Genomic DNA, 13,470 nt, shown 5'->3' with positions numbered 1-13,470 from the left:
CATTTTGTGTAATGTATTAAGCTGTATTTCTGTGTTTTATTCAAGTGAAACTAGCATAGCAGGCTTAGATTATGATAAAATGACAGATAAATTAGTTTTATTTCCATGATTTTATGTTTTTAGATGTGCCAAAGCCTCTTGGCTAGGTTTATTAACCCTTGTGCTATCTTAGATGACCCCACCCTTACTTTGACGTGTTATTCCTACCACAACTGGAAAAGTACATTGAGTATCTGTTGAGGTTTGGTGCTGTCTTGTCTTTGTCATCTGATGTGTTCCATTAACTGTACTTCGTGACGCATGCACCTCAATGTTGTCAGAGATGTGATGCGAAAAAGCAGCCGCCACCAGCTTTCTCCTGACAGACCGCTCAGAGGAACCAGTCAACAAGCAGTAAATTCTTGCAACCAGTTGCACAGCAGCCGGCAGCCTTTTCCAAACGAAGCTGCCACAGCCAAAATGAATGAGCGAGCTACAGAAGCAAAGCAGACTTCTAAAAAAAAAGCTTGATCTCAACAGTTTGCCAAAAATAAAAGCCAAACGTCTCTGCACACGTCAACGCCACAAGCACAATCAGCATGAGATCATGTTAGATATAACATGACTAAGTCCAGCACAAACAGCTCCCACACGTCGGTCTGACAACTTTTGAAATCTGTTGGTTTTGCAAAAAAAAAAAGCAGAAAATGGGAAGATGTCAGTCCTTTCCCAGCAGCAGATTGTATCCACAACTTTGGACAAATCGCACCGCGATGCGCCGTTCAGCCTAACCTGAGCAGAAGTGCATTCATCAAGAGCCATGCAGGCCTAATCCTCCCCCAGCAGACATGCTCACATAACCCCACACAAACCTTTCCTTCACAAACTCACTCCCACATACAAGCTGAAAGAGCACGAGTGCTTTTGCAGATGTTTGCCCACCAGAATCTGCAGCACACCGATCAGTTAGTCAACAGTCATGCTTTCTGACAGAAAATGTTAAAATGCCTTTTTTTTCCCTTTTCCTTAAGTGCTCTGACATGAGGGTGCTGATAGCTTAAGATTTAAGGAAATAGCCCTACCATGTGCTTCTATAGCAATGATAAAACAAAGTCATCTCCGTGCCTTAACTAAAACTAAAACTTAATTGAAATAAAAAACATTTGCCCTAAAAATGACCGGCAGTAAACGTTTTAGCTTTCCCTGAAAGTGACATTTTGACATACTTGCAGTGGCTGCAGTGGGCGATGAAATGCTGTGGCCCACGATAGAGACAGGCAACGCCTTTCTGACTGGTTGAAGAAGCGACGAGGACACCACGGTGGTCACCATGGATACGCTTGTATGAAGAGCCTCCTTTTCACAGGACATCACTTCGTTCCCATCCTCCTCCGAGTTATCCGAATGTAAGGGGTTGGTGAAACTTATGGCAGTCCTAACAGGGGTGGACGAAGAAGAGGAGGAAGAGGAAGAGGAGAGGTGGGAGGAGGAGGACGAAGAGGGAGCAACTCGGTCTGAAGAGGAAGAGGAAGAAGAGGTTTTAGGGAATAGTTTCTCGGGGCTGTTGCAGGGCTCCGTCCACGACGCGTGTCCGGTTTTCACGTCCGCTCTGCTGCATTCGCGCGGCTCCACCTTATCTCCGCTCTTCACAGGGAGGTGGTTTGGCCTGGGTAAAGCGCTTCCCTCGGTGTGACTCTCCAAACATCCAAGCGCTCCTCCTTCTGTGCCCGAATCCTCCGACAGGGAGGAGCTCGACGTCAGTAGGGACTGAGTGGAGCGAGACTTGAAGGCCTGGCCTCTTTGCAGCATGCAGCCGCTGCTGCAGGAGCTGGCTCCCTGTCCGCCTGCTCCTCCGACAGAAGAAGACGTGTCAAAGCTCCGAGGTCCTTCCTGCAGCGGCACCTTTTTAATCTCAATGCTGAGCTTCCTCTCGATCCGAGGAATGCCGGGACATTCAATGACCGGGGAGAGGGGTGAGGACGGCGCCTGAGTCTGGCTTTGACCAAATTCTGGCTTTGTAGACGTGGAGGAGAACTTGTTGTTGTAGTTGTCATTGAGGTCTACATTTGAGACCTGAGTTTGTTGGTTTCGGCTTAATACATCTTTCTGCTCTGAGGGACTGGTCTGTTTGACTGGGTCAGATTTGTTCTGAAGCCCATCTTTGTCTTTATTCTGCAAAAAAAAACATTAAAAAATAATAAAAAAAACAGTTTTTGCAACCATAAAAGAACACTTGTGCTAGAGCCATGGATTGTTACTTTATGGCGATCTGATTTGATTCAAGGATCTATAATTCACAAATCCAACCATGGTTCTTACTTTTTAATCTTTCTGTCTGAATAGTTGCTATATGTACAGTAGAAACCAGAAGTTTACATACACCACATATAAACACACATATCCTTTTTTTTTCTCACCATCAGACATGAAATCAAAGTAAACATTTCCTGTTTTGGGTCAGTTACAATTAACAAAATTATTTCCATTTGCTGAATTTCAGAATTATGGCACTAGGGTTTTTTTTCAGACAAGTTTTAATTACTTTTATCAAAGTTTACATTCATTTATTAAGTATTTGGTAATATTGCCTTTAAACTGCAGTGTTTGGGTCAAATGTCTTGGATTTCTTTCCACAAGATTCGGTAGAAATTTTTGGCCCTTTCCTCCTGACAGAACTGGTGTGACTGTAGGTCGCCTTGGATGTACACGCCTTTTCAGCTCTGATCATAAATGTTTAATAGGAATAAGATCCGGGCTCTGTGATGGCCAGGCCAAAACATTGACTTTGTTATCCTTCAGCCACTTTGTAACCATTTTGGCGGTATGTTTCGGGTCGTTGTCCATAGGGAAGATCCGTTTGCGGCCCAGCTTCAACTTTCCGGCTCATGTCTTCAGATGCTGCTTCAATATTTCCACATCTATTTTGGGAAGTGCACCAGTCTATCCAGCAGCAACACAAACCCACAACATGATGCTACCACCCCCATGTTTCACACTTGGGATGGTGTTCTGAGGCCTGCAAGCTTCTCTCTTTTTCCTCCAAACATAGCGATGGTCATTGTGGCCAAACAGTCCAATTTTAGTTTCGTCAGACCACAGGACGTGTCTCCAAAAATGAAAGTCTTTATTTGCTTTTCTGTGTTTTTTTTGAGTAATGGCTTCTTCCCGGCAGAGTAGCCTGTCACCCCGTGTCTGTACAGTACTCATTTCACTGTTTATAATGAAACATTCATACCATCTTCAGCCAGAATCTTCACAACATCATTTGCCTTCGTCCTTGTGTTGTTTGGATAGTTCAACAATCTCTGACATCGCAAATAATCCTACTTGTACTTTCCGGAACAGATCATGAATATCTGAGTATTCAGATATTTGTTATAACCCCAAATTGAGCTAATCTTTGACATTTTTGACTGCTATTTTGCAAATGATCCCATAAACAGGCACAATTTGTGACGTAAAATGTAGATTATATGGTAACAAAGATTTCCAAAAATATACATCTTATTAACATAACTTTTATGTATCATTTATAACCAGGTAATTATTATTTTCTAAATTCTAACGCAAAAAGCATCTAAAGTCGTTGCTTAAACTTGAGTAAAACATTAAAACTTACTTGAAATCCCCCAGAAACCCCCAATTCTTTAAAAGAAGTGCTTGGTTTTGTGCGAGGATAATAATTAATATTAGCCTAATGCTAATTTATGATTCCATGAAGATATTTTCAGCAAAGTTTCTCTTATACCTGTTGGAGATTTGCAGCATTTGCAACCTTCATATTATTTGCACTTTATGATGCAAGAGCAGCAAAGTCTCTGCAGACCATTGAAATAAATCCTCAGATTCTGGTTTTAGTTCAACCAAAGTGTTAACATATTAAATGATAAAAGGTCGAACTTCAAAAATCCACCTCACCTGTGTGACGTTGGACTGTAGGACATGCATGACCGGTTTAGGGTGGTAGCGATCATTGTCCTGACGTACGTTGGTGACCGTGGGGAAAGCTGACGGAGGAGACGGGGTGAGGATCGGGGGGACTGGGTGAGGCTCAGGAGGCTGGAGGATCTCTTCTTTTACATCGCCCTCAACCTGGAAACTAAACAAAAAGATTGAAAAATTTGATCAGGAAACAGGAGAATTAAGCTGAAATGAGGATTTTTTTTATGAGAAAAGTTCACGCTCACGTTGAAACAGAGAGACGTTACACAACAAGACAATAGTTTCTAGTAAAGTAAATATCTCAAGTTTGCAACCAATAATCTGAGAAAGGTTGGTCCAAGTAAATAAACGAAATGGAGCTTTATCATAGAAATATGATGTATGTCTATATTTCACATTAAAACATTATATATAAAATATGATTTAAACAAACAATTGTTCCAATATTTTTAGGTTTTCCTTCACACAGACTGATGCAAAAATTGTGTTTCAATTTTACACGTTTGTTGTCACTGTAACAAAAACGCAAAAACATATTTACAGATTGGTCAGGTGAATTTATGACCCAGGTAGAAGTCCTTATGCATAAATAAACCCAAATTACTATTCTCCTCCCAAAATCTATTTTTTTAAATTATCCTATGTGCCTGCAAAGATAAAAATAGACAAAGTGTTAGCAGTGTACGCTAATTTAAAAGCAAGTCTGAGACAGGGGTTCATACAGAAATGGCTGCACACAATGGTTAGATAACAGATAAAAGCCTGTGGACAGACGAAACGGTGGGATTTCTATTTTGTTTCCTCCTATTTTTGTTTCCTAAGCTATAAAAACTCAATCTGCAAGTTTCACTTTTCCAAACCCACATCTGGCTTGTTCTCTACAGGATTCATGGTGCATTGTGTGCGTCAGTGCCAGTTAGTCTGGGTTGGGGGGTATAAACATCAACATGTTCCTGGTAGGGGGCTCCTGGAAAATGTCTATTATCACATCTTAGCTGAGCTGCAGTTGAGTTTCCACCCAACAAAAACATCCTGCTGCCTCACCAGTCGTTTCACCAGAACAGTTTTTAGAATAAAAAACATATTAATGATCCTTTTCTCTGTGAAGGCAGAGTATGTGTTTGATCATTAAACTGATAACTCCCAATGGATTCCAACATTAAGGGATTCATCTTTCCTTATAACACAAATGAAACCTTAAAGGAGTTTTGTTTTTCTTTTTTTTTTTTCTTTAAGGAAGGCTGCTAAAGATGAACAGGTGAAAGCCAAAGAAGCAACACATTGCATTAGAAAAGACTGAAGACAAAAGAGAGAAAACTAAATTATTCTCAGCACAATCAGATAACTCTTACCTAGTTCTCATTATAAACACCCTTAACAGGCACTTTGGTCCAATAAATTCTTACCAGGAGTGACACGATGTTTTCAATAAAATGATCTCAAAAACATACAACAAAAGCAAAATTCTTTTCTGAGAAGAAGCTGCATTTTCAGAATTAACTTTGTTGCATCAATAAAATAAAAAAACAGACTCCAACTTCAGCCTCAATCTAACCTTTAGGATGTGACAGATAATTTAAATAAATACAATCAGAAGAAGTCACTAAAATTTATATTTGAATCCACCGTTTGAGTAACTTTATTGGCAGCATCTTTGTAACAATAGACAGCCTGTAACTGAACATTATGCATTATTATTATTATGGTGTGTGATAATAAATGCATATTTCGATCAAGACTCATGGTTTTTCTCTTTTATTTTTATTTATTTATTTTTTAAGTTGAAGGCTATGTTTCCTCCCCGACTTGACATGTGTCAAGAATGAGTCAATGTGGTAGAGAGAATCCAGTAGTTTCCCAAATAAAACATCCTTCAGAATCAACTATAAAAACTAAAAAAATGTAGGTTGTGTTTTTTTTATTTGTCTACAGCCCGTTATCTGGTACTAGTCCATGGCCTGGAGGTTGGGGACTACTGTTCTAGGGGGAAAAAAACAACAATTCCAGGTTTAATGTAGATTCTTTTTTAAGGACAGTGTCATACCGAGTTGACCACTGCTTTAGCAATGTTCCCAGTAATTTTACATGAAAAGAGGCTACCTCTATTGAGGACTGATAATGGACTCTGTAAAATACAAAGATTTGATGAATAATAGGTGATAAAGCAAAAACATCAAAAACTTAAACCCCCTCATCTGACCCAGATGGAGAGGGGCCAGCAGAACATGGTTATTTTAGTGAAAATACTTCACACCATCAGCAGAAATCTTCCCAGTTTAAAGTCGAAGCTCACATCATGTCTTTAGAGACAGATGGATGACAGGAAGAAACATACTGAGACCCCGAGCCGACTGTTACAGAGGGACAAACGCGAGACGGGACCCACATATGATTTTTGTGGTCCTTTCAGCTCCATTTATAGGAAAAAGCTTCTATCTTGGCAGCATCTTCAACTTCTAACTTGTGTATTTTATCAAGACTAGCAAAAAAAAAAAAAAGAAGAAAAAAAAAGGAAAACAACTCTTGGGTAAACAGATCACTTAAGGGTTCGGTCTAAAATTAGGGGCTAAGAAAACATTTCCCACCATACCAGATGGTACAAGCCACATATTAAAAAAGGAGGAACAATTTAGAGGCAAAATAAAGAACAAGTCAGACTCATCAAATGCAGGAAACTGGAACGAGCATCCCAGCAGAACTTAGTTTTAACTAAACTGCTTCAGCTTTGGATATTCAGCATTCTGAATATTGCTATTCTGACAAAAATGAACAGTTTGAAAAACTTCCACTGAAGTCTGTAAACTTTTTATGCTATAAATAAATCAAAGTTGAACAGCATCTCCCAGTGAAAGAAACGATAGCGAGGCAGAAGCAACACATTTGTAAACCTAGCTTCAACATTTTCATCAGAGTATAGTGCAGCGTAAGGAGGAGCTTTTGGATAAATGATCAAAAGTAGAGCACAACTCTTGTGCCTGCCGGGTAAATAATGAATAACAAAGCTGAAAAATGAGGACCGAAAGCCCCCAGAAAAGCAAGAAGATGGGAATGAGGAAGGAAACAAGTGAACGTTTAGTGAGAAAGAAAGGGAGATGTGTGCATTTATCATGAAAATGTGTTTTCAATTATGTGCTTGTGTGTGCATAAAGAGTTTTTCTTCGAAAAAAAAAAGGGAGAGGAGCGCAGCTCTACTTCAACTGGCCTAGGGGTTGTGTTGTGTTCAAAACTATGTAGTGTTACAGACTTTTGCAAAGTGTTGCAAAATGTTCCGCAGGCATCTGTTAAAAGCCAAACAGAAGATAAAGTGGAGGCCGGCTGCATCAGTGGGCTGGCAGGCAGCTAATGTGGCAGAAACTCAGAGAAAAACAACTCCTGCTGCGTCTGTTTGGTCAACCTAATGAATATGTTGGCATTTTTGTTATTCTGTTGATATGTTTTTGGCCTTTTTTGGGCTTTTCTATCAACAAAACGCAGCTCCTGCAGCGCTTTGCTTATTTATTTATTTGTTTATTTGTAGCAGACAGACTCCCACCTTCTCCTCACTCCTGCATCAAACAAATAGTTGAACCTAAATGTGAGGAAGAAGACATGGGCTTCATTTTCAGCCGTGTTCCTTTTGCAACAGCATTTAGGCCAGAATAATCTTGTGAGTAATTGAGGGAGTGTGTCATACCAGCGCACGCGGGGAGGTTTGGGAGGCGGCGCGTCCCATCTTTCCTCATCTGAGTGCTGGCTGGCCTTGACAGGACTGCCCTCATCCTGTTCAGACACAAAAAGAAAACACAGTTGGGAGTCCAACCTAAAAAAAAAATTGGGCTTTTTTGTTGCCTTAGAAATGTGTCGCATTTGTGGTCCACAGACGTAAATTCTTGGGTAATGTTCTTCTAACCTCGTTTTTTTTGAGCAACTGCTTCCAAATGTTGCCCGTTTCTTTTTAAAAAGTGGGGAAAACTTATAATAATTTGCCAATACTTTGTTGAGCTACAGTCCGATACTTGAAAACTGAAGTCCTGATGGCTTTCAGATATTTCTGCCCTGAGTCATCATTTCTATGGCAACCGTTCTCGCCAATCAGAAGTGAGCTTGTTGTAAGCAAACACCCCAAAGGGCACAAGATCTGTTAAACGTTTTTAATGTGAGACAACATACTTTTATTGAGGCATCTGATTGGCCAGTTTGTAACTTTAATAGCTTGGACTACAGAAAATGTATAATTAAAAAAATAAGATTAGCAAGACGATGTTAAAAACTAGATAACAGAGAAAGAATGGTTCTCCTGACTAATAAAAATGGTTGAGTAATAGCTGTTTATTTATAAATAGAAATCTATAGGATTTTGGCATCTTGGAGCCGGAGGGTACTTTCTGATTGACGTCACTTACAGAGGGGGTCACTCAGTCCAGTTCTCATATACAGTCAATGCTGGAAACAAGGAGTCTCGCACAGAGCTTAGACAACAGATCGTTTGTAAACAACCTATTTGCATATTGAATAAAATTAAGAGTGCATCATCATGAGGTTGAAACTTATCAGAATGTATATAAACATGTATGCAGTGTATGCACATGTCAAAGAACATGCAACATGCTAACCTACTGCCATGCAGCTTCCAGTTGATACATTAATGGAAACAAAAGGTAATTTTGCAGACACTAGAATGCTCTAAAAGGTTGGTTTAACCCTAAAATGCCACTTTGGCGATGTTTAATATCTATATTTCTGACCCCAAATGTAATCATGCTGTGCATAATTTCAATCTACAGGTAGTTTACAGTTTAATTGTCTAAACTTCATGTAAGGCTAGATTTATGAATTATGACAGAAACAGAAACATTAAAACATGTTATAACACTCTTGAAGCCAAAAGAAAGGTGTGATAATTCATCATCATCTTGGGGGGGGGGGGGGGGGGGGGGGGTCAGGTCTAAAAGGATTAAACTGTTTATATGTTTTCCTTTTGCTCATTGAGTTTGCTTTTTTGTTGTCTGCATATAGGCAAGCACAGCAGTAATTTAAGTGGTTTAATCCAAGTTTATATAAGACAATGTCATTTTCCATCGCTTTTAATGCAGAATTAGTCCATTTGACAGGTTGGAACTAGGCCTGCACAATATACCGCAAATTTATCGTTATCGCAATATCAAGCTGTGCAATATGCATATCGCAAAAGACAGCAAATTTGCAATAAATGGTTACCTTAGATGTGGCCAAACAATCTTATGGCAGCTTGAAGTGTTTAATGGATTGAAAGAATCCCTTTCTGCATTTGACCAATCAGATGGACCCCTTCACGTTGTTAACTAATCGGATGGCGCCCTATTATGTTGTATGTTCGCCTCCTACTTCAACAAGGGTCATTTGTAGTATAATTTTTAAGCTGTTGTAATAGAATGGGAATAATATTTTTGGTTGTTTTGCTAATTGTTTATATACCGCAAATTATATCGTTATTAATCACTGATATCGCATATCGCGAGTTTTCTTCATATCGTGCAGCCCTAGTTGGAACCAAGTGTCCACCACGTCTTAGGGTGTCTTTGAAGCTGGAAATCTCCTCCTCCAACTAAAGTACATGCTCCTCTTCAAAGCTCGGCTCCTCCCTTTCACCATGACTCATTAATTTGATGTTTTTGCCTCTGATAAAGAGACGATGACAGAACATGTTTGGGCGCTGTCAGCTCATCACAGAGCGGCGAAATGAGCCAGCAACACATGGAGAGCAGGAGGCCATACCAGAGTCAGGTTGGGATGAAAATGCCCTCTGAACAAGAACGCAAATGAGCCCATGTGGGATGTGTGTATGTGTAGGTTTATTGTTCACACTGCCATTGAGAGGGACCGAAGTGGGTGCTGCAGTGGCTTACAACAGTTGACCGGACATGAGTCAATGTGAGTCAGTGCAGCACACTGATAAAGACGCCACGTGCAAGTGTGGTCATTTTCTAAAACTTGAAGGAGAGCAACAAACAAACTCAAACGAGTCGATGCAAAGTCCTCCAAAAAAACAAAATAATAAAACAAGATGAATGACACAACTTTATGCAAATCATCCAGCTTCTGCCCACATTTCAGATGCTGCCGCAGTTTGAAAAATGTCTCAGCCAAAGAATTCCTGGAGCAAAACTCGTCTGTGCCTCTCTGTGTGACTGGAAGGGTCGACTGTTTCCAAAGGATAAGCTTCTATTCTCAGAGTCAGAGTGCATTATGGGAGAGGAGTGATGTCAGCTGAAACACTGAAAGCTCACTTTCTTATTTTAACTTTTTTTTTTTTGGTTATTCATGGATATTTTTCATCCCACATATTTACACAGTAAGAACAGGCAATAAGGGAGCTTTGTTAAACACCACAGTTAACACTCCCTAATGTGGAGTGTATCATTTTATGTCAAAAGAAAATTTTATCTTTACCCTTAAAGTTTTGTTCTCCTACTCCGATGAGGTTTTTAACCCTTCCTAACCGTTTTCTAGACAACTACTTTCTGGTTAAAACCTGAGCAGTCTTCATTTTGTATGTGTTAAATACAGAAAAAGCACCCATTTCTGAAACTGCGCCCTATAATCCAGTGCAACCCTGCGGTCGTGAAAATACGGTATTCACTTCCACTGATCATTTTTACTCTTTTGCTCATAACTTATGCATTTTTTAGTCTTGCAGCATTTATCCTGGTTTCTGTAGAAGCTGGATATTTCTCTCTCAAATGAAGATTGTCTGCTTTACTACCTGAAAGAAGTCCTGAAGCAGGAATTATTGCTTAGGGTTTCTAAACAGGTGTGTGTAAGTGGCTAAACTTACTGCAGCCTAAATGTTTTGTAAAAAAGATTTTAAAAAATACAAGCAAAAACTTGTTTACATGAAAATGTTCACATACTTGATAACTACTATTACCATGTAACATTTTTTTAAATAAAAGAAATCCACAGTAAAATTTTTAAGTGTTTACACTAATAGTACTTTAATTTACGTTTTGTCAAACGCTTCTGCATGTTTTTTTTTTAGAAATGGTTTTACAAAAGCTGCAGGGTTTTTTTAGCTGTAGCAACTTTTATTTCCATTTCTTCTGTTCAATTGGGAATGGTTCTTATCAGATGCTGGTTTGTTCCCTTACTTATCGATTTAAGTAAGTAAGTAAGTAAGTTTTATTTATATAGCGCCTTTCACAAATAAAATCACAAAGCGCTGATAATTGGTCTAGAGGGTCCCATTTAATAAAATGCATTCAGTATAATGAGTTCTTTGTCATCTGTGTAGACCAAATAGCATTTTTAGATTTATAAAAGAACAGAAGAAATGAGAAATGAAATGTGCTACGAGAAAGACTTAAAGGAAAGCAGCAGAAAACCAGTAAATATAAAATTTGACACTGGCTTAATGAAAAGACATGAGTACATATAATTTGTTTTAAAAGAGGTTATTAAAAAAAATAAAAGAGTAAGACTTCACTAAAAGTTTGATCAAAGCTTGATTTCTTAAAAAATGCAAACAGAAAAAAATATTTGAAGATATATATATATTTTTTAATATTTGAAGATTCATTTTTATTATCTTCAAACATTGTTCTGGTTTTATGCTTTAGGTCTTAATGGTTTCAACAAATTGAGTATAAATTCTATACAACACAAATTTAATTAGTTCTAACTTGAAGCCTCTGTTTTTGTGTAACTTTACACTCACTATTACTAATGCTTTTAACGTACCATTTGTGCTTGTTTGAATGTTTACGGGGACCAATAGACTTTTAAAGTAAAACTAGAATGACATCAATTGTTTCTAACTTTTTTAGCCTTCAATCTGAGAATCATTTGAGACGAACCCAATGATGAGGGATCTCATTCCTTCAAACATCTCCACACTATAGTTCTCTCAAGGCGGATTTTTCCATTTTTCTGGGGGCCTCTGTCCCCCCTGTGGCTAATTATTTGTTTTATTTTCCCACTCCAAGACTGTTACTCAGCGACTTCCTGTTTTTCTCCATGCAGAATACACAGTGAGAGGGTGTCGTACCATGCCATCTTGAATCTGCGTGTTGGTGGGGCTCTCCAGTAGATGAAGTTGTTTTTCAAAGAGCTGCGCGATCGCTCTGTGAACTAACTCGTACTGCTCCTGGAGAGAAAAGAAATACACAAAGAATAATGAAGCACTGGAAGAGAAAACAAAGGCAAACAGAGTGTCAACAAATAAAGGCTGGGGAAAAAAATGTCAAATTGTGCGATTCTGTTGTTATTCCCACGTTGGGAAGTCTCGTTTGAGACAGTATTAGAAATTACAGCATTAGGACATCACCAAAACAAGTCTTATTATCAATTGATACAAAAATAAGCATTTGTTCTGCTTAAATAATCTTCACAAGAAGACACTTTACAGAGACAAGTACATATTATTGCACGTCAACATCGGAAAATACAGCCTTGACGCGTCAGGCAGGTTATCTCATTTGTATAATAGTTAAACTGAAAAGTATTAACGTTGATTTCTTGAACTTCATATTTTCCCTGCTCAGGTAGAGATGAGGTAACCCTGCAAAGACAAACCTTCGTTTGAACAGCAGAGTGCCGCTGCGTCCTCATCTCTTGGATCAACCGAAAAATGTTGAAGTCCTCAGGAATTTTCTTCAAAAGAACAAAGAAAAACAAACAAACATTTAAAGTCATTGCACATATGGGTGTGAGGAAAGTATTATTCAAATTTAACTAGAGAGCTGCAGACATAGCTCATCAGGATCCTTTTGATAGTGTAACTCCGATCAGAATTTCACCTCTGAGTTGTGGGCGGAACCGTTGGTGTGGAGCAAGCATGTCCCCCTTCCAGTCACCCATAATTGAGAGCTCCATCTTATGGGCGACTTACAGTGGAGAACTGTAAGCCAACTCTCCTGCTAGCTTACAGTCCCTCACTCCACCAACCTAACATTACCAATGCAACATATTTGAGCCAGATAGCAGCTCGGATGAGGACAACAAAGGCATACCTGGATCTAGTCTTCTAGAGCAAAGCAGTGAGTCCGTGGCCCGCCCAGCATAGTTTCTACGTGATAAATATGCTCTTTTTCTTACATTTTTTTATCTGCTCCTGATTCACACTGATAAATAAATAAATGCTCAGAAAAGTAATTTTGAGCTTAATTTTCTTTATAACGGTACATATCCTTCAACATCAGGAAAAATGCCTAAAGAACATGTTAAAAACCAAAAAGTGAGTGAGTGTTTAACGCTGTCAAGCAGGGAGGGAAGCATTGGGTCCTATTTGGTAGGACCCAACTGTGGATTTGAACCTACAACGTCACATTCTCAGGGCTGACACTCTACCACTATGAGCTATTACATAAAAGCTATGTTCACCTAAACATCCAATTTTGGAGAACAAATGTGTTTGTGCAGGTATTTGAGTGATGCATACCCCAGCTTTGAGGAGGTTCCAGGTATAGTCAATAGCACAGATAGCCCCCGTCCTCCCACAGCCTGCACTGTTCAGTCACAGAAAGACAATGTCAAATGAAACTTGATCATCCACCATACAATTGCAAAGACGCAAGGACAAATCTCAGTTCTGTA

At 39.1% G+C, this 13,470-nt stretch overlaps 1 protein-coding gene across 5 annotated transcripts in view; it reads right to left on the bottom strand.

The window, feature by feature from the left end:
• The window catches only part of ptpn12 (protein tyrosine phosphatase non-receptor type 12), a 40,554-nt gene that overhangs the window by 5,073 nt on the left and 22,011 nt on the right, over positions 1-13,470 (bottom strand). For all 5 annotated transcript variants that reach the window (XM_023952535.2, XM_023952534.2, XM_078942195.1 and 2 more), the window contains 6 exons: positions 13,316-13,382; positions 12,451-12,528; positions 11,924-12,022; positions 7,595-7,680; positions 3,898-4,078; positions 1,206-2,151 (listed from right to left, as the gene is read on the bottom strand). In XM_023952535.2, the coding sequence (XP_023808303.1) occupies positions 1,206-2,151; positions 3,898-4,078; positions 7,595-7,680; positions 11,924-12,022; positions 12,451-12,528; positions 13,316-13,382 (1,457 nt within the window). The remainder of the gene's footprint in view (positions 1-1,205; positions 2,152-3,897; positions 4,079-7,594; positions 7,681-11,923; positions 12,023-12,450; positions 12,529-13,315; positions 13,383-13,470) is intronic.

This window comes from Oryzias latipes, chromosome 23, assembly GCF_053564925.1.
Source record: "Oryzias latipes strain Hd-rR chromosome 23, Olatipes_Hd-rR_3.1".
NCBI classification, from domain to species: Eukaryota; Metazoa; Chordata; class Actinopteri; order Beloniformes; family Adrianichthyidae; genus Oryzias; species Oryzias latipes.
The sequence above is the reverse complement of the archived record's forward strand: the minus strand, read 5'-3'. Positions and strand labels throughout refer to the sequence as shown.